Below are 24,712 nucleotides of genomic sequence, written 5' to 3' on the forward strand. Positions count from 1 at the left end.
ATCTGACTTTGAAAACGTTTGCTATGTTCTTTTGAACCAAGACAGCAGCTGCCCAGAAGATGAAGAAGTTAATTTGCTCAAGCAATTGCTGTATCTTGTCAAGAAAACCACTTCATAGAGAAATGGTTATAATTTGAATTGCTAAATTACATCTAGGACTGGCTGAATAGTTAAAATACATGCATTCACTATTTGTTATGAGGAATTTTGTACTGTACAGTAGATATCATCCAATAAGCCTTTTTATTGCATATATGTTTTGTTATGATTGTATTGAAACCACGTCATTGGGGCTAAAAACCTGATTTCAGGAGAATCTGAATCTTGTTCCCAAAACCAACGTATATATTCCTTGAAGAAATCTGGATTAGAGTCCTTTAAGGTGGTTGAAACCTGTTTTTGTATGCCTACATTGCAGAAAACCTCCCAACTTGCAAGAAATTGGGTTTCAGTGTCCCCATAGCAAATTTCACACCTTTGTGCAGATAGGACTAAATTGAATGGGGCAATCTGCACATTTACTCAGAAGGAATTCCAGGTGTGTTAAATGGGACTTATTCCCTAGTAAATGCGCATAGGATCACAACCTTACTGGTATAAAGTCTAGTCTATACTTTCATGCAACACTTCATGGCTGTGCTCTGCTGTTCGGATGCAGTTTTAGGAACAGGGCCCCCACCCCCATCTTTAAAGATGTATATCTTAGAAGTCTGTGACAAAGATGAAAAGAGTTGCTGTAGGTGTGTCTGAGAGTTTGGACGTGCCCAATTTCAATTTTACTGTTTCTTTAAATAGTAGGTCCGTGGCTCAAACAAACCCAAATCCCCACCTTGGACAATGCGAAGTCGGGGATTGTGGTTTCTTGCTGTTGAAAGTGGGACGTCTCTGTCTGTTCACAGTAAACCATGTGTGAATGCAGCCAGTGTGTTCTGAGAAAATTTGAGGGGTTTTTTAAAGCCTTAAAAGTGTGCTTTGTTAAAAACGGGGGAAAGGCAGAAGGTTTTGTACTTACCCCTGCCAGCATGGAGACATTTCCAGTTAGCAATGTAACTGGCTAGACTTGCTCTTGAATATTCTGAAGGCTTTTCCCAGTGAGCAAGATAGTTAGTTCCAAGATAGGAGCAGTGTGATGATGTTCAGTTGGTGCATGATGCTGAAATTGTCTTGCATGGGTTTCATCAAATCTTCATAGGCATTTTTAACACCCAAGGCTTCCGCAGATCCTGTCCATTAAGCTTTGTCTGAAATTAAGCCAAGTCTGAATTCAGAGGAGATAAGAAAACTATGCTTAATCCATTTGTTCTGGATTTGAAGGGAGGGTAGAGAGGGAAATCTGCCTGGCCACCCCTCCCCACATGCTGATAAAAGCACAGGAAAGGAAAAAGCCACATCTGTCAGTCACAAAATGATCAGCACCATCAAAAAGATGCCCTACAGGTTTTCTGCCAAAGGAAAACTAACAAGACATGGGGAGGTCCTCTGAATGGGTTAGGGTGGGACTTTATCAGCCAGGGGGCAGAGCCAGACGACTCTCTCGCTGTTCCTGTCCTTGGATTATGCCATATGGAGCAGAGGGAAGCGCCAAGGGAGAGAAAAAACACCCTGCAACAGGAGAGGGTATGTGCTGCCTTCCAGAAGGTTTCAGGTTTTGTCTTTTCTGTCTCACGCATCAAATCAGGAGCAGCCGCCTTGCCATACCAAGATCTGCCGCACGCTATCAGACATAGGACTGAGTATTCCAGCTAATTTTATTTGCTTTAAGGATTTGAGAAAGCAAAATTTCTCTTTGCTGGCTTATAAATTCATTCTGAAATGTTAAACGTGAGGGTAGAAAAGTTAAATGCAGTCACTAGACAACTGAGGAAATACTGATGCAACAGCGTTGCTGGAAATATCTAATGTGTATGCCGTATTCAAAGTTTGTACAAAGAGAGCTATTCAGAAGTTTAGAACCTCTCAAAATAGCGAAATCTGGGAATGGGCATGTTTTGAAAAGGAATTTAAGCCTTAAAAGCCTTCAAATGCGGGAAGGATAGACATAGTATAGATACAGTTATGAAATTGCTCAGTGTTGAAGCAGCAGTTATGAAGACTGACTTGATGACAATATAATGACAATGTTTTCTTATGCTTTCTTATGGTATTTTATGTGAATTGTCCAAGTCTTACACACACACACACCATTTCTTTTTGGTAATACAGTATGTCTAAAGACTAACTTGCTCCGAGTCTGTAAAGCAAAATAATTTCTGGAAGGAACAAAATACAGTTCTCAGTGGTTTTTTTTTGGGGGGGGGGGGTTTGGGGGGGGGAGTTAACTGGTTATCCAGACCAAACATTGAAGCAGTGAGTGCATTAACATTTGCCATGTGCCTAATCTTGTATTAAGCTGATGTAAAAGATTAAAAGGTTCTATTTGCACTAGGTTTGCAGGAGTTTCCTACCTTCATTGGAACTAAGGCTTAAAATCTGACTGAAAAAAATGTAAAGGATACAGACTGCAAGAAACCAAAAGAATAATCTCTAAGGTTTCTCTCCACCCCATCCCCATAATTAAGTGTACCATCAATTCACACAGATAAGAGAAATAATTCATTACAAAATGCCTAAAGTTATATATGCAGTTTAAAGTTAAACTTTTCAATAATTCATAGATGGAGGCCTTGCCCTTTCAAAGCGTTATCTTGTCTGCTGTATTGCAGTCTCAGTACTGGGTTTTACAAATACAACCGGGTATACTCTGGATGCCAGACATATTAGCCAAAAATGCTAATATAAAATTTAGAATGACTGGTGCCAACTTTGCAACTATTTGGTTCCAGGTCAAAACTTGCCTTTTTGGCCAAGCATTTTAAAGTTAATAGTTTAGTCTATTTTGATTGTTTGTCTTTTTGTTTATTGTATTGTATTTGTGTGTGTGGGGGGGGGCTTGCTTTTATTTTTGCCTATTATATACTGGCCTGGTAGGAAAAACAGTCTAGAAATGTTTTTAATGAAACAAGAAATAAAAGGAAAAGGCAGCTGAGCAGTTCTGACTTGTCCTTTAACACTGGGTCCATTTCATACAAATCCAGGTTTGCCACAGAATGTACATTCAACAGGGAGCTGCAACTAATTCCATTTCTCCTGCATGTTTTTGTTCCATTCACTTTTCAATGTGAACTTAAGCGCCTTAGGTGAACTCTCTTACGGACAAAACTTTTAAGTGAATTTTGAAATAAATAATGTGGTTGTCACAAATGATTCCTGGAACTTCCTTATGGGCCACTGTCAGCATTTCCCAACCTTAAGCAATGTGTCAGTTTGTCAAAAATGGTGCCAAGTACTAGTCTATAAATAACACTCAAGTCATGCTCCTGACTTGCTTTGCTGCATAGTGACTCTTTAATTGCTTTCCTCCTTCAGAGCCTTTATCTATTACTTGAGACTTCCATTATCTAAACATCTTCTTGTGATTTAATTTCAGAATCCTGGTAACAGGTGACAGACTGGCTGCACACGGCGGTGTTGTTCCACAATAATGTTTGACTTCTTACTGGGTGGCTGGAGAATGCCAAAGGCAGAGAAGATATACAATACCTTTTATAATTTTAAATATTGATCAAGGTGAGCAATACACCTACTTCATTACAGAATGTCTTACGGTAATGGTGAAACTGGTGGGCACCCAATGTATAACCTTTGCAGTAGAGTTCAGCATTCTGACTCCCAAGTGGGGAACCTGAATGGACACAGGAAGTCTGCAACCTTTTTGGAAGTGCGAGCAAACTTAAACAATATGCAGTACTCTTCTGTGGCACTTGATCCCGATTCTTTGGTGACTAATGGATCAAAAATTTATTCAAACTCTGAAGAAGAAAATCCACATGATCCTGCTTTCCAGATAAACACCGAATCCATGACAGGAAGTGAGGTACACCGGGCCTACCCTACAAAATGCTTTTATGGCCCATACTTAACCAAAACTAGTATGCAGGGAGATGTGTACAACTTTCTGGAACGGCCAAGTGGATGGAAGTGTTTCATTTATCACTTTGCAGTGTAAGTACCTTTTTTCCTCTCCATATGACTATTTCCTTGTTGTGAACCTGCACTTTTTTATTTCACAGAAAGTGAACTATTGAGCTTAATATGCAAATACATTTCCTGGGAGTGTGGATCAAATAAAATGCTAGCACCAGAACAAACCAGGAGTATGTGAATCCATCCATCCACCCATCTGATTCCGCCGCCCCCTAATTTAGCTAATTTTTGACTTCCCTCAGAATTCCTTAAATGTTTTGCCGGATGACTCCTCAAAATCAAATGGAATTTCTTTTATCCAACATTTTGATAGGCCATTCCAGAACACTTTAACTTAAAGATGTATTCGGTGGGAGCTTGTGTAATGGTTAAGAATACAATAGACTGAAAGACTCTGAAAGACAAATCTTACTTCAGCCATGAACTTACCAGTTGGTCTTAGTTAAGCTGATGTTTTTTCAGTCTTAGCAGACATACATACATACGCTCCATCTACAATGTCAGGATAATGGTGATGAAACAGACGGTTGTAAGGATTACTGGGAGAACGGGCATATGGAACACTCTCATGCTCAGAAAGCACCCAAGCAGCAGCAATGGCTAATCTATCTTTTCTTTAGATATGACTGACCCTTGCTTTATCAAGGCTTGCTAATATTATGGTTTTATTTGTTTATTTTGCCCTTCATATTTTTTATAATTATGGGGAATCAGCTAGCATTAATTTTAATAGGAACTGATTCCATGTAATTGTAGGGTCAGCTCTCTACATAGGTGCCTTTACACAGCTACCTGCAAATGATATTTGGATGACTGATGTGGTTCAGAAGGTCCTAGGCTGCGCACACACTACAGTTTAGTGTGCATTCAGTGCATACCGTGTGCTTGGCTTTTTAAAATTATTATTGTACATGAGACTTCAACCCCAATGCAGACACATCCTGTTTTTTCTGATGACTTGATGTGTTTTTCCCCACGAACCAGGTTTGATGTGAAAATAGATTTTAAGCCTAAATAAATTCACATTTCAGCCCATGTGTGTAAAAAAGAAAGAGCATGTGAACAGTACACTTGTTGCTGTGGCTCCCCTCATGGTGATGTTGCAGTGGGTGTGTAGCGCTGCAGAGAATTGCACTTCCTTTATGCTTCTCAGGACGCACTTAGCTTCTAATTGTTCATTCACTTCCACATTTACCTTAGTTTATGCTTTATCAGTGGGTTACTGCTGGGCTGGGGGACACGCTTTATTTTGGTGAAAGTCTGGTGTATCAGGAAACTTGCTTCTGAAAAAATTTAGAAACTGCTTGGCTGCACACAAGCAAACAAATTCCTGCCTGCAATGGACCTTATCTCTCCTGAACTCAGAGAGAGTAGGCTACTGCTGGGGCTGAAAGGGACACGTTTATTTTAAGGGTTAAAAGTTAATCTGCTGTTTGGTGACAGTCTGGTATACCATACTGGAAAACATGTATAAAAACAACAACAACAACAACAACAACAACAACAACAACAACAACAACAACTGTGCACACACAAGGTAAATAAATACCTGCACACATGCCTACAGTGGGGCGTGGAAACACAGGGGGAGCAGTTGAGAACGCAGGTGTGGGGGTTAGTGTTAATTATATGTTTCTGTGTTTTTATACTGCAAACCACCCTGTTATCCTTGGATGAAAGGCTGTAATTAAATTTAATTGATGATGGTGGTGGTGATGATGATGACGATGATGATGATGATGATATGGCTGCTGCTTCAGCTATCAGTGTAATGCACAGGTATGGACAAACTATACAGATGTGCACAGAAAAAAGAGCTCTGTGCATTTCAAACACTTAGTGTGCACACAGCCCTACTTTCAATCCCAGCGTGATGCAGTCAAAGGGATCCAGGTGCTTCTGTGTCCTGCTTCACAGAGACATCTCTCTGTCTTGAAGAGCTACCAGGCTGTCTGGCCCAGCGTGATTTCTAATGTTGCTTATGTGAGATTTGGGGTGGGTACTCTTTCATGGTTTAAGAGTCCAGGAGCTAAAATTAGGTTAGCTTCTGTTCTTTGTGTTTTTCCTTAGCAATGTAGCCTAAGAAATCAGACAGTGTGTTTATGAGGCTAAGAAGACAACACTAATGTTGATTCTACAAAGGAGCTGGCATGCCACAAGGCAGACAGAAATTGCCTCACCCAGGGCAGCTTAATGGAGATAGTAGAGAGGAAATTGTGTTTGGTGGCCTGGAAGGGTCAGTACTGCTCCACAGTTGTCATAATTTCTCCCTCTGTGAGAATTCTCTCAAATCTTCAGTGCCAGCTTCTGCTCTGGTCAGACCTCACCTGGAGTACTGTGTCCAGTTCTGGGACCACAGTTCAAGAAGGACACTGACAAACTGGAACGTGTCCAGAGGAGGGCAACCAAAATGGTCAAAGGCCTGGAAACGATGCCTTACGAGGGAGCTGGGCATGTTTAGCCTGGAGAAGAGGAGGTTAAGGGGTGATATGATAGCCATGTTCAAATATATAAAAGGATGTCACATAGAGGAGGGAGAAAGGTTGTTTTCTGCTGCTCCAGAGAAGCGGACACGGAGCAATGGTTCCAAACTACAAGAAAGAAGATTCCACCTAAACATTAGGAAGAACTTCCTGACAGTAAGAGCTGTTCGACAGTGGAATTTGCTGCCAAGGAGTGTGGTGGAGTCTCCTTCTTTGGAGGTCTTTAAGCAGAGGCTTGACAACCATATGTCAGGAGTGCTCTGATGGTGTTTCCTGCTTGGCAGGGGGTCGGACTCGGCCCTTGTGGTCTCTTCCAACTCTATGATTGTACACTAATGCGCAAAGCATGGGTAATAAACAAGATGAGCTTGAGCTCTTGGTACAGCAAACTAAATATGACATAATAGGCATCACTGAAACCTGGTGGGATAAGTCCCACGACTGGAATGTAATAATGGAGGGTTACAATCTATTTCAGAGAAACAGACCAGACAAGAAAGGAGGAGGAGTGGCGTTATATGTCAGGGATGTGTATACCTGTGAAGAGATCCAAGATTTAGAACCTCAAAGCCAAAGTGAGAGCATTTGGGTCAAAATTAAGGGAGAGATGAATAACAGGGACCTCATTGTGGGAGTTTACTATAGATCCCCAAGCCAAACGGAGGACATAGATGATGCCTTCCTGGAACAGATGGCCAAGCATGCAAAAGGAAGGGAGATAGTAGTAATGGGGGACTTCAATTACCCGGATATTTGCTGGATGTCAAACTCAGCCAAGAGCATAAGGTCAAACAGATTCCTCACTGGCCTTGCAGACAACTTCATTGTCCAGAAAGTGGGAGAAGCAACAAGAGGAACAGCCATTTTAGATCTGGTCCTAACCAATGTTGATGACCTGGTTGGTGGGGTAGAAGTGGAAGGATCATTAGGCGTGAGTGATCATGCTCTTCTGAAGTTTACTATACAGCGGAAAGGAGCAGCCAAGCATACTAGGACTCAATTTCTTGACTTTAAGAAAGCCGACTTCATAAAACTTAGGGAAGTGCTGGGTGAGATCCCATGGACAGTAATACTAAAAGGAAAGGGAGTTCATGATGGCTGGGAGTTTGTTAAGAGGGAGATAGTAAAAGCACAACTTCAGGCAATACCAATGAGACGGAAACATGGAAGGTGCCTAAAGAAGCCAGGGTGGCTATCTAAAGAACTTTTAACTGAGTTAAGATTAAAAAAGGATGTGTACAAAAAATGGAAAAGGGGGGAAACCACCAAAGAGGAATTCAAACAAATAGCCAGCACGTGTAGACACAAAGTCAGAAAAGCTAAAGCACAGAATGAACTCAGGCTTGCTAGAGAGGTTAAAAGCAACAAAAAAGGCTTTTATGGGTATGTTCGTAGCAAAAGGAAGAAGAAAGAAACAGTGGGGTCACTCAGAGGAGAAGATGGTGAAATGCAAACAGGGGACACAGAAAGGGCTGAACTCCTCAATGCCTTCTTTGCCTCAGTCTTCTCCGATAAAGAAAACAATGCCCGACCTGAAGAATTTGGAGCAAATGATTCAGCAGAGGAAACACAGCCCAGAATAACTAAGGAGATAGTACAAGAATACTTGGCTAGTTTAGATGTATTCAAGTCTCCAGGGCCAGATGAACTGCATCCAAGAGTATTAAAAGAACTGGCAGATGTGATCTCAGAACCACTGGCAGTCATCTTTGAGAATTCCTGGAGAACAGGCGAAGTCCCGGCAGACTGGAGGAGGGCAAATGTTGTCCCTATTTTCAAAAAGGGGAAAAGAGAGGACCCAAATAATTACCGCCCAGTCAGTCTGACATCAATACCAGGGAAGATTCTGGAGCGGATCATTAAGCAAACAGTCTGTGAGCACCTAGAAAGGAATACTGCGATCACCAATAGTCAGCATGGATTTCTGAAAAATAAGTCATGTCAGACTAACCTGATCTTGTTTTTTGACAGAATTACAAGCCTGGTAGATGAAGGGAACGCAGTGGATGTAGCCTACCTTGATTTCAGCAAGGCATTTGACAAGGTGCCCCATGATATTCTTGTAAAGAAGCTGGTAAAATGCGGTCTTGACTATGCTACCACTCAGTGGATTTGTAACTGGCTGACTGACCGAACCCAAAGGGTGCTCATCAATGGTTCCTCTTCATCCTGGAGAAGAGTGACTAGTGGGGTGCCACAGGGTTCTGTCTTGGGCCCAGTCTTATTCAACATCTTTATCAACGACTTGGATGATGGACTCAAGGGCATCCTGATCAAATTTGCAGATGACACCAAACTGGGAGGGGTGGCTAACACCCCAGAGGACAGGATCACACTTCAAAACGACCTTGACAGATTAGAGAACTGGGCCAAAACAAACAAGATGAATTTTAATAGGGAGAAATGTAAAGTATTGCACTTGGGCAAAAAAATGAGAGGCACAAATACAAGATGGGTGACACCTGGCTTGAGAGCAGTACATGTGAAAAGGATCTAGGAGTCTTGGTTGACCACAAACTTGACATGAGCCAACAGTGTGACGCGGCAGCTAAAAAAGCCAATGCAATTCTGGGCTGCATCAATAGGAGTATTGCATCTAGATCAAGGGAAGTAATAGTGCCACTGTATTCTGCTCTGGTCAGACCTCACCTGGAGTACTGTGTCCAGTTCTGGGCACCACAGTTCAAGAAGGACACTGACAAACTGGAATGTGTCCAGAGGAGGGCAACCAAAATGGTCAAAGGCCTGGAAACGATGCCTTATGAGGAACGGCTAAGGGAGCTGGGCATGTTTAGCCTGGAGAAGAGGAGGTTAAGGGGTGATATGATAGCCATGTTCAAATATATAAAAGGATGTCACATAGAGGAGGGAGAAAGGTTGTTTTCTGCTGCTCCAGAGAAGCAGACACGGAGCAATGGTTCCAAACTACAAGAAAGAAGATTCCACCTAAACATTAGGAAGAACTTCCTGACAGTAAGAGCTGTTCGACAGTGGAATTTGCTGCCAAAGAGTGTGGTGGAGTCTCCTTCTTTGGAGGTCTTTAAGCAGAGGCTTGACAACCATATGTCAGGAGTGCTCTGATGGTGTTTCCTGCTTGGCAGGGGGTTGGACTCGATGGCCCTTGTGGTCTCTTCCAACTCTATGATTCTATGATTCTGTGAAGGCTGGAGGCGTCGATAAGATAGGCCAGGTACTCCACCTGTGGAATGGTGATCTGGCACTTCTCCCTCTTTACCTTGAGCCCGGCCTCCTGGAACCTTGTCAGCATGGCGTGGAGGTGCTCGAACAGCTGCTGGTGTGAGTGCAGACACCAAGACGTCATTGAAATACAGCACCATGCCCGGAAGCCCTTGCAGGAGACGCTCCATAAGGCTTTGGAAGATGCCAGGAGCCACTTTCCCCCCGAACTGCAAATGGCGGCACACAGAGCACCCCTCGTTGGGTGACGATTATCTGGGCTTCAGCGGTGGCATCTTCGATGGGCAGTTGTTGATAGGCTTGGGCAAGGTCCAGCTTAGTGAAGTCCTTATCCTCTACCAGGGAATGCAGCTGGTGGTGGACAACAGGAACCAGGTAAGCGTGCTGCTGAAGTGCCTTGTTGATTGTGCACTTGAAGTCGGCACAGATTCTCACTGACCCGTCCGGCTTGACAGGCATGACGATGGGGGTTTCCCACTTGGCGTGGTCAACCGGCTCCAAAACTCCTTGGGCAATCAGCTTGTCCAGTTGTTCGTCCACCTTAGCCTTGAGAGCAAACGGAACCCGGTATGGTTTTAGGTTGATGGGGGCGACTTGTGGATCCAGGCTAAAGGAGATGGGCGTACCTGTATATTGACACAAAGTGCTGTCCAAAACCTCGGCAAAGTCTTCGATCAGACCCTCAGTCTCTGCGTTAGAGATGCAGTTGATGCCGGTGACTTCCAGGCCGAGGGCATTAAACCAGTCTAGCCCTAGCAGGCTTGGCTTCTGACCTTCGACCACCACCAGTCGGAACAGGCCCGAAAGATCCTTGAAGGCGATCCGGAACCGGCCAACGCCTACCACGGGAATGTTGTTTCCCTGGTATCTCTCAGGTGTACGCGGTGAGAGTGGAGTTGCCTTTTGGACACTCTGGGTACCAGTCTTTTGATGGTGCTCCAAGACACGATGGACAGGGCAGACCCGGTGTCGATCTCCATGTCACACGGAGCTCCTTCAATGAGCACAGTGACATTCAGCTTGCGTCGCGCAGGCGAGTCGATTTGGCCAATCGTGATTCTGGATGGGCAGTGGCAGTTGGTGAGAGCGAAACAGCTTTCCTTGGCGGACTGGAGTGAAGACTTGGACTTGCGAGTCGGTGAAAGGGGGGTGTTGGACGGAGCCGATCGGCAAACCTTAGTGATGTGGCTCCTTCTGGAACATTTCCGACAGATGGCATCTCTGAATCGACACTTGGCACGGGAATGGTTGCCTCCACAGCCGGCACATTCCAATTGGCCCTTGGACTTGTTTGAACTTCCCACGCTCCCGCTTTGTCTGGTGTACATCACCGTCTTCACTGGAGGATGCCTCGTCACTGCTGGCCTCTTCATGATGCACTGGAACTGGCTTCCTAGCAAGACGCGGGCTGCTGGCCTTGCGGATCTCCTGGGCGGAGAGTTCAGCAGCTTCTGAGGCCGTGGCCTTCTCAATGGCCTTCTGTAGCATGAGGTCTGGCTTGGCAAGGAGACGTTGTTGCAGACAGATGTCCCGTACCCCGTAGATGATTTGATCCATCAGAGCATCGTCTAAGTCTCAGAACTCGCAGTGCATTGTGGCCTGTCAGAGGGCGGTGGTGTAGTTGTTAATTGACTCCCCCTCTGCCTGGTTCCAGTGGTAGAATGCATGGCGGGCAGCAATCTTGGACGGCTTCGGCGCATAGTGGTTGCGGAGCTTCTCTTGAATCATGTCCCACGGTGCTGCCTGGACTGCTAGAGGCACAATCAATGCTAGGCCATTGCGAAGAAGAAGAAGAAGAGTTTCGATTTGATATCCCGCTTTATCACTACCTGAAGGAGTCTCAAAGCGGCTAACAATCTCCTTTCCCTTCCTCCCCCACAACAAACACTCTGTGAGGTGAGTGGGGCTGAGAGACTTCAGAGAAGTGTGACTAGCCTAAGGTCACCCAGCAGCTGCATGTGGAGGAATGGAGACGCGAACCCGGTTCCCCAGATTATGAGTCTACCACTCTTAACCACTACACCACACTGGCTCTCAACACTTCGGAGCCACAAAGACTGAGAAAGAGGCCCCGCTTACGCTTTACAGACCCTCCTGTCAGCTCATTTGCTTGGAAGTAGCAGTCGAACCGAGTGAGGTAGGAGTCCCATGATTCAGAGGCTGGGGCAAACGGCAGTAGAGGCACGAGTGAAGCCATGGTTCCGATGCCGACGAGGAGTGTGATGGATGGAACACAGTGCTCTAGCCAGAACAGTCAGCTCTGAATTGGTTCTGCTCCATGATTTCACTCAGTGATTCAGCTCAGTGATTCAGCTCAGCTCAGAGGGTGGCCGCGTCTCTGATGTCCATCAATCCCACCTTCGTCGCCAGTGTTAAGTTGTGGGTGAGCATATCAGACAACACAGCGTTTTTTCAAACAGCTCTTGTTTATTCGTAGGTCAGAACAGAACTGAGCTGAAGGGTTCAGCCAGCCTGCTTATATAAGAGCTCAACTACAAAGCAACAGTAACAATTTTCTGTAACTATCCAATCACTGAATGTCACTTTCAGTTCCTTATTTGCATATGTGGACCTGAGAGAAAACTATCCACATTATCCCCAGGGCGGCCCAGGGTGAGAACTTCAGTACATAACATTTCCACTGTCAGAAAGTTTTTTTATATGTTTAGTCGGAATCTCCTTTCTTATAACTTGAAGCCATTGGTTGGAGTCCTTCCCTCCAGAGCAGGAGAAAGCAAGCTTGTTCCCTCTTCTATGTGACAGCCCTTGAGATATTTGAAGATGGCTATCCTATCTCCTCTCAGTCTCCTCTTTTCCAGGCTAAATATACCCAGCTCATTCAACCGTTCCTCATAAGGCTGGTTGATATATCCATACTGTGCCTCTTAACGGTATGAATTCCATACCAGGATAAAAGTTTCATATCCCCCCCCCTAATATATGGAGAATGCACTGCTCAGCTGGCCTTGCTGACCCAGCAGGCAGGAAGCAGCATTTGATTGCACGGCAGAAGCCCCTTGTGCCTCTCAGCTTTGTGTTGCAAGAGTCAAGAGCAGCAGTAAAAGCTGCTTCTGCCTGCACAACCTGCAAGGCACAAGCCCTGTTTTGCTCTGGCTTTTGTTCTGCAGGTTTACGGCACACACCTTGTTAGGCAAAGGAGAGACCCAGCTTCCCTTCATAGCGACAGAGATTCTGATATGCAAATGAAGTTTCTCTCTCCCCTTCCCCCCCCCCCCCCCAGATCCACAGGGCTTTAAGGCACACACCTTGCCTCTTGCTAGGCAGCCCTGTGGATCTTGACGAAGAAAAAGAAACTTTGTTTGCTTATTGGAATCTTCATTCCTCAGCAGTGCTGTGGGACTGAGATTCCAATCAGCAAACAAACTTTCCTCTTTGTGATAAGATCAATGTGACTTGGCTCCTGCTTCTGTTCAGGCAAAGAGGCAACAATTTACTTTTGCAGTAAAAGGATTTATGCATTTGGAAAGTAAGGTGCAGATGATGCTGATGACTGGGCCAGTGGCGCAGCGTGGATTTGCACCCCCTAACCCGTGGATTTGTCCTAACCCCAGATGTTGCGCCCGGTGCGGCCGGCCCCCCTGCACCCCCCACGCTACGCCACTGGACTGGGCTGCTGTCAGTTCAAATTTTAATTGCTGGTATTCAGTGGCGGAGGAAGAGGGGTGCGGGGGCTGAAGGTTGCCCCAGATGTCATCACTGCGGGGGTGGGGTGACAAAATGACAAAAATAAGAGTTTTCAAAAATAAAAAATTGGGCTCACAAAACTTTTTAGTTCAGTCAACAAACGTAACGAAACGCAGCTGGCACTTGGCGCCACACCATGGGGGCCAGCAGGTACTGCAGCGTGCCCAAACCACGCGTCTCTCCTGGGAGTGACGTGGTGGCTTGGGCACCTGCAGGCTCCGCTGGGGCTCCCGTCTGCCCACCGCCTCTTCCTCTGCCGCCCGACAGCTGAGGGGGAGGCGGCAGAGAGGCTCCATGCAGCGCCCCCGGCTGCAGGACATGCGCGCCACACCGGGCACCCCAGGGGCTAGCTACACCACTGCTGGTATTGTGATGCATTTTAAGTATTGTTTTTAACCAATTTGTTTTTATTCTTCTTCTATGACTGTTGCTTTTAAATGTTGTAAGCCACCTTGAATTCCAACTTGGCAGGATATATGTGTGTGTGTGTGTGTTCCAAATTATTACAGATCAGACCAAATTACTTCATCTCTTCTTTAATATACACTTAAACCTTCTCTCGATGTTGGTCCATTCTCACAGCTGACCATTATTCTTTCCTTACATACAGCACCTCTGTTATTTCTCATAAATACTGTATTGCTCCAAATATAAGTCACACTTCCTTTCCAAATTCCGACCGTGAAAAGTTAAAGTGCAGCTTAAATTCGCAACCTTACAAAAATTGGCTTTTATGCCCAACCATTTCAGTTTTAATGAATAGAGTACTATTACTTTCATTGATCTGGACAATAGACTTCTTTTGCGACCGTCTAGAATAGCATTAGCTTTTTTTGCTGCTGCATCACACTGTAGACTCATGTCCAACCAAAATATATTGCCAAAATATATTTTACACTAAGCTGGACATAATTTCATTAGGCATTATTAACTTATTATTTACTTCTAATCAGACTCATGGGATGCTAAATATGATGGAGTTTTTTTCAAGTACAGGTGCACACAAACAATATTTGCTTATGTTGCATTTTAACCAATGTTATGGATTGTTTGTTTGTTTGTTTTTAATGGAGACATTATTTGAGTCTCACAGTTTCTCAGGTGTTTTTTTTTAAAGTATTCTTTATTGTTTTAATTGTAAAATTGTCAAAAACACCCAAGGATAAAATTTCCCTTCATGCTCATTTGAAAGACCTTTATACATTCCAGTAGTTTCTCATGAGCTGAGTACCAACATTACATACAGTGTAAATTTTAACCCTTTAGTCCAAATATATTCCAACTGTTCCATCTGTATATTAGAACCAATTTTTGCCCATTTAATCATACATTCTTAAACTTGCTCTTCTGTTTCATATTTTAACAAACATGTTATCATCTGTGCACAGTTGAAATTAAAAGACCATATTTCCCTCTCTATACAAAAAATATTTTTATCGAATTCAAACCTCTCTGCTAATTGCATATAAGAAAACCAATGAATATTATAATTTTTCACCATTAATTCTTCCCCTGTTTTAATTTTATAGTCTCCTTGATGCATTTGGAATGTTGTCTTTGCCTGTCACCTCTCTTCTGCAGAAGGCTTCTTGTGATGAAATCCATAATTTTGAAACAACATACAATTCATATTTGTCAGAGTAATACCCAAATACTTTACTTTTTCCAATTTGAAATCCAGTTTTCTCCATCAATACCTTTGGATCTTCTGTTGTCATGTTCTTTATTAACATCAACATTTTCAGATGATTAATCTTAAAACCATAAGAGTCTCCATTTCCTCTAGTTTTCCAAAACTATCATCAGATCATCAGCAAAGGCCCATAACGCAACAGTTTTCATTTCCCACGTCTTCATTCAGAAGACATACAGCCTGGTGAAAAGAACATTTTTGCCTGGTGCCTAAAGGTTTATAATGAAGGCACCAGACAAACTTCCCTGGGGAAAGCATTCCACAGACGGGGAGCCACTGCAGAGAAGGCCCCGTTCTTGTGATGCCCCCTCTGGACCTCTCGAGGAGGAGGCACACGAAGGAGGGCCTCGGAAGATGATCTCAGGGTCCAGGTCGGCTCATATGGAGAGAGGCAGTCCTTGAGGTATTGTGTTACCTATGCTCTTTACCACTGAATTGGAGCAAAAGTCAGTTGGGTTTTCTGCAGATTGATGTTTGCTCCAGTTCAGTGGCAATGAGGTTTCCCCGGGGAAAGCAGTGGGACAAGCAGAAAACTGCTTGGACCTGTGCTTTTTAGGCACAGGACAAGTGCAAGTGTGGCTGAGCCCTTAGTCCAAGCATAAAGTGTTTCCAACTGAATGCAATATTTCTTTGTGCCCACATAATTGTAATAAAAACGATGCATGAAAAGAAATCAGCAGTCAAACTTTGCTTCCCTGTCCCCTCCACTGCCTTCAGCTATGCATGTGATGCAGAGGGAGGGTTATTCTTCTAGGCCCTGTCAATATATTGTCCAAAACTGGTTTGAAGTCCATATTGTGATCCTGGTTGCATAATATTTGAGCTAGAAATATATCATTGTGAATCATGGTGGGTGTGGGTGTGGGTGTGGGTGTGGGTGCGCTACGCAAAAATCACAATGTGGGGAAAACCAATATATATTGGTACATTGCAATTTTTAGCTGGTGATATATCATGATGTTTAAAACCAGATATCGCCCTGCTCTAGAACCTGGGTTCAACTTTGCTGGGGGCGGTTTAATCAAGGGGGCTGGGAGATGAGAGAAGATGGCAAAAACGAAGAGAAAACAACAAGCCCAAGGAGATGATTTAATATTATGATAAACTATTTATTTTGACATAACAGAGACTCCTGTTAACACGTTTGCTCTTCTTTGTCCTCCCCACCCCTTCATTTTAGATTTTGTAAATAAAACAAGACTGTTAGTGAGCCTTTATGGGAGCTTCCTGAGTTAAAAGGACAAGACCTCCTTTCAAGGTCTATACTTATAGTGTATAATCATGTCTAAAGCTTAAACAGATTTCATTTCTGTAGATTTAAATATGTGCATAGCCATGGCTAAGCCTATCTGGAGCTAGGACTTAGTTGTTTCACTAAAAAAGCATTTGAAATATGAAACACTAGTGGTGAGAGCAAACAGATTGACCTTCCTTTTTGGCATTTAAACTGAAGCATTTCTGAACGATATTCCTGGGAGACTTACATTTGACAGCTGAAAGATTTTTGCATGCCTGACTTAAATGTAACTCCAAATATTATTGATCTTAAAAGGTGAAACTTGAAATTCATCCAGGAAAATAAAAGTATTTAAGACTGTGAAGCATAATCTTCTCCCACTGTGGCTTGAACTTAAAACATTTAATGTGTTTATAGGAAGTGGCGACTGCAGGCTTGTTCATATATAAAACAGTGTCATTTAAATTAACAGTGGTGCAGCAAGTAGTCTGAGCTGGGATGGTTTTCAAGGCTTTTGGGGAATAGAGCCATGGAAACAGATTTATGGACTATTAATTACTGAAATAATTATGTCTCCTCATAGTGAATTCAGGTAGTTTAGTGCCTATCAATTTGGAAGTGAAATGGGGTCATCCCCAAAGTATGGCTGGTGCTTCTACATATTCATATGATGATTTAGAAGCACACAAGTTTGTGGATGAAATCAAAATGAAATTTTAAAATAACTGCTTGACAGGAATATTCAGCTTGCAGAATATTCATGGCAATTGAGTCTACAGTGTAAGAAAAACACTGGGGCCTAATTTGAATAGTAGCATGTCTGTCCTCTGGTGGGCAAGGATTTTGCGCTGTGCTGTGGAATCAGCCCCTCCCTTTGGGGTCCAGTTCAGTTCAGTCCGAGAGGCCAACTGTCCTTTTTGCCTCATGAGGTGCTTTTAGTTTCTCTCAGACAGCATGTAATTGTGTTACAGTTTTCTTTATTAAAGCTTTGTTTGACATACACATGAGCTGCTTACTTTGTCGAAAGAAAAGAAACTCTGCTGAAGAAGGGTGGGGGAGTGAGGGGATATTCCCACTCTGATGGGAGGACTAGTTTCATTCATTGCCCCCACCCTCCACTGTTCAGTTGTGGGTGAACATATCAGACGACACAGCGATTCTTCAAACAACTTTTGTTTATTCACAGGTCAGAACAGAACTGAACTGAAGGGTTCAGCCAGCCTGCTTATATAGAGCTCCACTAGAATGCAACAGTAACCATTTTCTGTAACTATCCAATCACTGAATGTCACTTTTGATCCCTTATTTGCATATGTGGACCTGAGTGAAAACAATCTACAGTATCCCCAGGGTGGCCCAGGGTGACAACTTCAGTACATAACATCCACAACATAGAGAGGGGGGCGGTGGAAGAATCTTTAAGAAGGCTCAATGAATATGTCAATCATTACCAGAACATATTTCCTAATTTCAGTTCAGCCACATACAAGAAGGAGGTATTGCCTTGGTGTAATCCTAAGGTTTTCAGAATTTTAGAGAAGTTTATTTAGAGAGATAAAAGGGGACAGGAACCCAGAGCAGCCTGAGGAGACCTGAAGCTCCAGGGAGACGGAAGACTGCTGTATGTCAGAGAGTGTAGAAGTGTAAGGCTGGAGGGGAGACAAAATGGCATGTGGTATCCTGAAGGGGAGCACACCACACGCTAACGTTTTGTTTCAGATTGCTGGGAACAATTTGAGAAACAGGATGCTTGTGTGTCCATTGCAAAGGGGGGGGGCGGTCCTGTTTCACCTCCTGAGGTGAAATGGGAAGGCGCCTGCCCCGCCTGCTGCCGAAGCCTTGCTGGAGAACTTTCTGGAAGCTGCTGCTGCTGCTGCTGCTGCTCCTCTCCCCTCTGGCGGTGGAGGACCGGCTCCTCTCTCTCCCCGAGGAGAGCCACCCTGCCGGGTGATTGTGCTGCCCCGGATTGGGCCTCAGTCCCCCTCATGGGGACACCAGCCCTGATGGCAAACAGAAGGAAAATGGAGGGCAGAGGAAGAAAAGGACCCTTATACTTGGGTGTTGTCAGGCACTTTCAGCTGAGGAAAAACCTCTGGCTCTTGTGGTTGGGATTTAATCTGAGCTGAGGTGCCAACAGAATTTTCTGGCATATACTGCATGTAGTTTGGACCTTCCATCCACCCACGATTTGTTTTTAGTCCACTTTTAATTTTTAATTTATAAAACTAGATATATACCAAATATGGGGGGATAGCACATCCAAATCGGATCATTTATCATGAAAACACAATAAATACAACCATCTAAAATAATCCAAATTAACAAAGCAGCATTGCCACTTAACAAAGGCCAGCTAAAACAATTACACAACTAATCAAACAACTAAACTTAGTTATATTTTGTAACTTAGCTCTGTAAAAAAGCCTTTAGGAAAAGGAAGTTTGAAAAACATGAGTTTTTAAAACCTGTTTAAAAATTCAGTGTACAGGACGTGCACATCTCCAATGGGAAAAAGTTCCATAATATTCTGTTCATGTCCATTTTAAAACTATTTTTTTAAAAAAAATAATATTTATTAGTCGTTTAAAGATTACAAAAGAGAAGGAAAAAAAAAGAATTATACAATACAATACAATACAATACAATACAAAAACAAAACAAAAACACACCACCCAAACCCTAAAACATTGAATCAACCAAACAAAACAAAAACAATTAAAAACACATCCAATAATTTTGATATCATAACTTTCATTCACTTGTTTCAGCGACCTCCTCACACCTCCCTTTTTGTATTCCACTTCAATTAGCTGTTTCAGTGATTCCTTTCCATCTTCCTCTGTTTTCTGTCCTGTAATTTATCTTAACATATTCTAACTTTGTTTTTTCCCTTTAATACATTTACAATCTGTCTGTACCTAATTCCTTATAACATTTCTGCTAAGGCCATATAACTTCATTCCATCATTTTTCTAACATTCATTAATTTTACAATATTTCTGTAAATAATCTTTAAACTTTTTCCAGTCTTCTTCCACCGACTCTTCTTCCTGGTCTCGGATTCTGCCAGTCATTTCTGCCAGTTCCATATAGTCCATCAATTTCATCTGCCATTCTTCCCGGGTGGGTAAATCTTGTGTCTTCCAATACTTCGCGATGAGTATTCTTGCTGCTGTTGTTGCATACATAAAGAAAGTTCTGTCCTTCTTTGGCACCAATTGGCCAACCATGCCCAGGAGAAAGGCCTCTGGTTTCTTCAGGAAGGTATATTTGAATACCTTTTTCATTTCGTTATAAATCATCTCCCAGAATGTCTTAATCCTTGGGCATGTCCACCAAAGGTGAAAGAATGTACCTTCAATCTCATTACATTTCCAACATTTATTTTCGGGCAAATGGTAAATTTTTGCAAGCTTGACTGGTGTCATGTACCACCTATCAATCATTTTCATTAAATCCTCTCTTAAGGCATTACATGTCGTAAATTTCATACCCGTGGTCCATAACTGTTCCCAGTCAGCCATCATAATGTTATGTCCAACATCTTGTGCCCATTTAATCATAGCAGATTTCACCGTTTCATCCTGAGTGTTCCATTTCAACAGCAAGTTATACATTCTTGACAAATTCTTAATTTTGGGATCTAACAATTCTGTTTCCAATTTTGATTTTTCCACCTGGAAGCCAACTTTTTTGTCCAAATTATATGCCTCCATTATTTGGTAATAATGGAGCCAATCTCGCACTTTGTTTTTTAATTTTTCAAAACTGCAGTTTTACTCTGTCTCCATCTTGTTCCAAAATTTCCCAATATTTCAGCCATTTGGCCTCCATATTGAGTTTTTTCTGTGCCTTCGCTTCCATTGGTGACAACCATCTTGGGGTTTTATTTTCTAACAAGTCCTTATATCTTATCCAAACATTAAACAGTGCTTTTCTAACAATATGGTTTTTAAACGCTTTATGTGCTTTTACCTTATCATACCACAAATATGCATGCCAACGAAATACATTGTTAAAACCTTCTAAATCCAGCACATCAGTGTTTTCAAGAAGCAGCCATTCTTTCAGCCAGGAAAAAGCAGCTGATTCATAGTAAAGTTTAAGGTCTGGCAGGGCAAATCCACCTCTTTCTTTAGCATCAGTTAATATCTTAAATTTTATTCGAGGTTTCCTGCCCTGCCAGACAAATCTGGAAATATCTCTCTGCCACTTCTTGAAGCAATCCATCTTGTCTATAATTTGCAATGTCTGAAACAAGAACAACATCCTTGGCAATACATTCATTTTTATCACAGCAATTCGACCTAGCAATGATAGCTTCAAATTTGACCATATTTCTAAGTCCTTTTTCACTTCAATCCAACATTTTTCATAATTATCCTTAAACAGGTTCACATTCTTGGCAGTCATGTTAACCCCTAAATATTTCACTTTCTTGGCCAATGTTAATCCTGTCTCCTCCTGAAACTCCTCTCTCTCATTCAATGTTAAATTTTTCTCTAAGACCTTAGTTTTCATTTTATTCAACTTGAAGCCTGCTACCTGTCCAAATTCTTGAATCAGTTCCAGTACCCTTTTGGTACTAGATTCTGGCTCCTGTAAAGTCAAAACTAAGTCATCAGCAAATGCTTTCAGTTTGTACTGTTTAGCTCCCACTTGTATACCTTTAACCTCTTGGTCCTTTCTAATCATATTTAACAATACCTCCAGGACCGATATGAAAAGCAAAGGAGAGATTGGGCAGCCTTGTCGTGTTCCTTTCTCAGTCTTAAACTCTTCTGTCACTACATTGTTCACAATTAATTTTGCCTTTTGTTCTGAATAAATTGCACCTATACCATTTTCAAAGCCTTGACCTACCCCCATCCCCTGTAAATTCTTCTTCATAAAATTCCAAGAAATATTATCAAAAGCTTTCTCCGCGTCCACAAATATCAAAACTGCCTTGGTATTGATATTCACTTGTAATTTTTCTAGAATATTAATTATATTCCTCATGTTGTCAGACAAATGTCTGCCCGGGAGAAAGCCCGCTTGGTCTTTATGAATTTCTTCTACTAAAACCTTTTTTAATCTTTTAGCCAAAATGTCTGCAAAAATTTTATAATCCACATTAAGCAGCGATATGGGGCGGTAGTTCTTAAGCTGTGTCTTTTCAGTCTCTGTTTTTGGTATAAGTGTAATATAAGCTTCTTTCCATGACTCTGGTGCCTTTCTCCCTTCCAAAATTTTGTTGCAAACTTCCTTCAATGGTTGTATTAACCATTCTTTCAACCATTCTTGAAGTCAAACCATCTGGTCCTGGAGATTTACCTAATTGCATATTCTGGATGGCCCCTTCCACCTCCTGATCCGTTATTTTATAGTTCAACATTAACTTATTTTCCTGAGAGATTTTCTGTAGTCCATTTATTTTCAAAAATCGATCACTGTCCATTGCTTTCTGCTTCTCCTGTGTATAAAATTGTTTAAAGTACCTCTGGAAGCACTTCCTGAACTCCACTGGGTTCTCTACATTCTTTCCTTCCACTTCCAAATTCGTAATAGTATTAAGTTTTTGTCTTTTTTTCATTTGCCAAGCCAACAATTTTCCACACTTATTTGCCGATTCAAATGTCTTTTGTCTCATCTGTTTAATCTTCCATTCTATTTCCTGATTCATCATTTTCATATATTGTACTTGGTATAACTTTATCTCTTTCAGGATCTCCTGTGACTTCGGTTTTGCTCTCAGTTTCTTCTCTCCTTCCTTTATTTTCTCCAGGATTTTATCTTTTTTTTTCATTTTGGGTTCTCTTCTTAATTGCATTCTGTTGTATCAAAAATCCTCTCATAACCGCTTTACTTGCGTCCCAGATTACTCTTTTTTCCACTGTAGTAGTCATATTTATCTCAAAATAATCTCTCAAGGTTTTTTGGGCCTTCTTGGTCACTTCTTCATTCCTAAATAAAGTATCATTCATCCTCCATCTAAAAGAACCAATTGGCGTCAATTTCAATTCCATCTTCACAGCATTATGGTCAGAACAAGTTTTGGGGCAAATGTCCACTTTGCTGGTCTTCGGAGCCAGTCCTCTAGTTACCCATATTTGGTGAATACTTGTCCGTGTCATTTTAGCCTCAGAGAAGAAAGTTCCCTCTCTTCCCAGAGGATTCTTCACTCTCCAGATATCAACTAAATCCATATTTTCAGTAATGTCAAAGAAGGTTTTTGGTAGTCTACCACCTTTGGTAATTACCTGTCTCTGTGCCTTATCCATATTTGTAGACACCACTCCATTCATATCTCCCATCAAAATCATATTGTAATCCATATAATCCAACAGAGTCTCATGTAACTTCTTAAAAAATTCCGATTTTCCTTCATTTGGTGCATAAATGCCTACTATCAAGAATTTCTCTCCTTGTGATTGGATTTCAATTGCAACAAATCTTCCTTGGTCATCTTTGAATATAAATTTCGGTGATAGGCTCTCCTTTGCATAAAGAACTACACCTCTTTTTTTAACTTTATCTGATGAAATAAATTCATGGCCCAATCTTTTATTACTCAATATCTTCCTGTGTAGCCTTATCACATGTGTTTCTTGTAGGCAAATCAAGTCCAATTGTTCTTTTTTCAATAAATGAAAGACTCTCCGTCTTTTTTCCGGGGAGTTCAGTCCATTAACATTCCAACTCAATACTTGCAACGCCATGATATAATTACTCTGATTTTCCTCCAACTGCACCCAATGCTTGCTCTTCTTCTGTTAGTAGTGTTGGTGTCACATTCACTGGGGGGTCCAGTCCAAAGGATAATGTTGCTATATCCACTATTCCTCTATTTGATGATCTTCTGTCCAATGCTCTTTGCTCTAGTCCTCTATCTGGTGATCTTCTATCCGATGCTCTTGGGTCTTTTCCAAGTTCCTTCTGCAGATCTTCTTTGTGATTATACAAGAACTTTACTTTGTCTTCTACTGATCTTATTTTTATTTTCCTTCCTTTGAAACTGAAAGATAGACCTTGGGGAAATTCCCACCTGAAGACGATTTTATTCCTTCTCAATAGGGCCAACAAATCTCCATAGTTAGATCTGAGATCCAAAAGATATTTCGGGACGTCTTAAAAAATTTCCACTCTTGACTGTTGTACTTCCAAGGTCTTCTGGTAGTGCCAACCCAAAATTCTGTCTCTCTCTTCTTCTTTTTTTTAATTTCTTTTTATTAAGCTCTTTTTTTAAAGAAAAAGAAAAAAAAAGATACAAAACAAAAAAAAGAAAAAAAGACATAAAACAAACAAAATCAACAACATATCAACAAGAACATGTAAACATACAATAAAGAAAAAAATACATCAATTTATAACACAACATTAATTGACTTCCCTCCATCACGGTTTGAGCTATATCTCCGCTTTATCTTCCTGCGGTATCTTTTTACCACCTTTATCTGTACATCTCAGGCTCTATGTTGCGCCTACTGTAATTTTGATATTTCCTTAATTTGATTCTATATATGCAATAAATTTGCTCCACTCATTAGTAAATTTTACATTTTTTTGGTGCCTGATCTGTGTCATCCTTGCTAGTTCTGTATACTCAAATAACTTAGATTGCCATTCTCTGATAGTTGGGATGTTAGAGGTTTTCCAGTTTTGCGCTAGCAATATCCTGGCAGCTACCATTGCGTATTGGAACATAGTTTGGTCTTCTTGCCTAATCTCTTCTCCAACCATTCCTAGTAAGAAGGCTTCAGGTTTTTTAGGGAAGGTATATTTCAGAATTTTTTTTAATTCATCATAAATAAGTCCCCAAAACCTTTTCACTTCTTCGCACGTCCACCACATATGATGGAAATCACCCTCTTTTGATTTGCATTTCCAGCAAGTTTTGTCCCCGGTCTTATACATTTTTTCCAATTTCACAGGGGTGATATACCACCTGTACATCATTTTTTGCAAATTTTCTCGGAGTCCAACACATGCTGTGAATTTCATGTCCTTGTTCCAAAGTTTCACCCACCTGTCATAATTTAAATTATATCCAAGGTCCATGGCCCATTTAATCATGACCTCCTTTATCTCTTCATCCTTGGTGTCCCACTCTAATAATTGATTATACATTTTGGATAACAGTTTGGAATTTCCTTCTATTATCTCCACCTGATATTTGTCTCTCTCTTCTTTGGTTCGGAGGGTGATCAAACAGTCTCTTATTCTGTTCTTCTCTTTTCCCCCTCCTCTTCCAAGTCTGAAGGCTCTCACAATTCTGAACTCCTCTTGCTCTGAGTCCAAGTCCCAAAAATCAGCAAATTCCTGCGTAAGAAAGTCTATCAAACTATCCTTCCCCCAATTCAGGTAAAGCTCTGATCCTCAGATTCGTCTGTT

General features: G+C 41.9%; 1 protein-coding gene across 6 annotated transcripts in view; it reads left to right on the forward strand.

The window, feature by feature from the left end:
• LOC307215684 (potassium voltage-gated channel subfamily KQT member 1-like) overlaps nucleotides 1–24,712 on the forward strand; it is a 373,811-nt gene that overhangs the window by 20,847 nt on the left and 328,252 nt on the right. For 4 of the 6 annotated variants that reach the window (XM_079975199.1, XM_079975202.1, XM_079975201.1 and 1 more), the window contains one exon: nucleotides 3,467–4,041. In XM_079975199.1, the coding sequence (XP_079831325.1) occupies nucleotides 3,635–4,041 (407 nt within the window). In that variant the 5' untranslated portion in view covers nucleotides 3,467–3,634. Of the gene's footprint in view, nucleotides 1–976; nucleotides 1,618–1,679; nucleotides 1,734–3,466; nucleotides 4,042–24,712 lie in introns of those variants that run through there. The other 2 variants (XM_079975198.1, XM_079975200.1) reach the window with 2 other exon arrangements.

This window comes from Podarcis cretensis, assembly GCF_951804945.1.
Source record: "Podarcis cretensis genome assembly, chromosome: 5".
Taxonomy (NCBI): domain Eukaryota; kingdom Metazoa; phylum Chordata; class Lepidosauria; order Squamata; family Lacertidae; genus Podarcis; species Podarcis cretensis.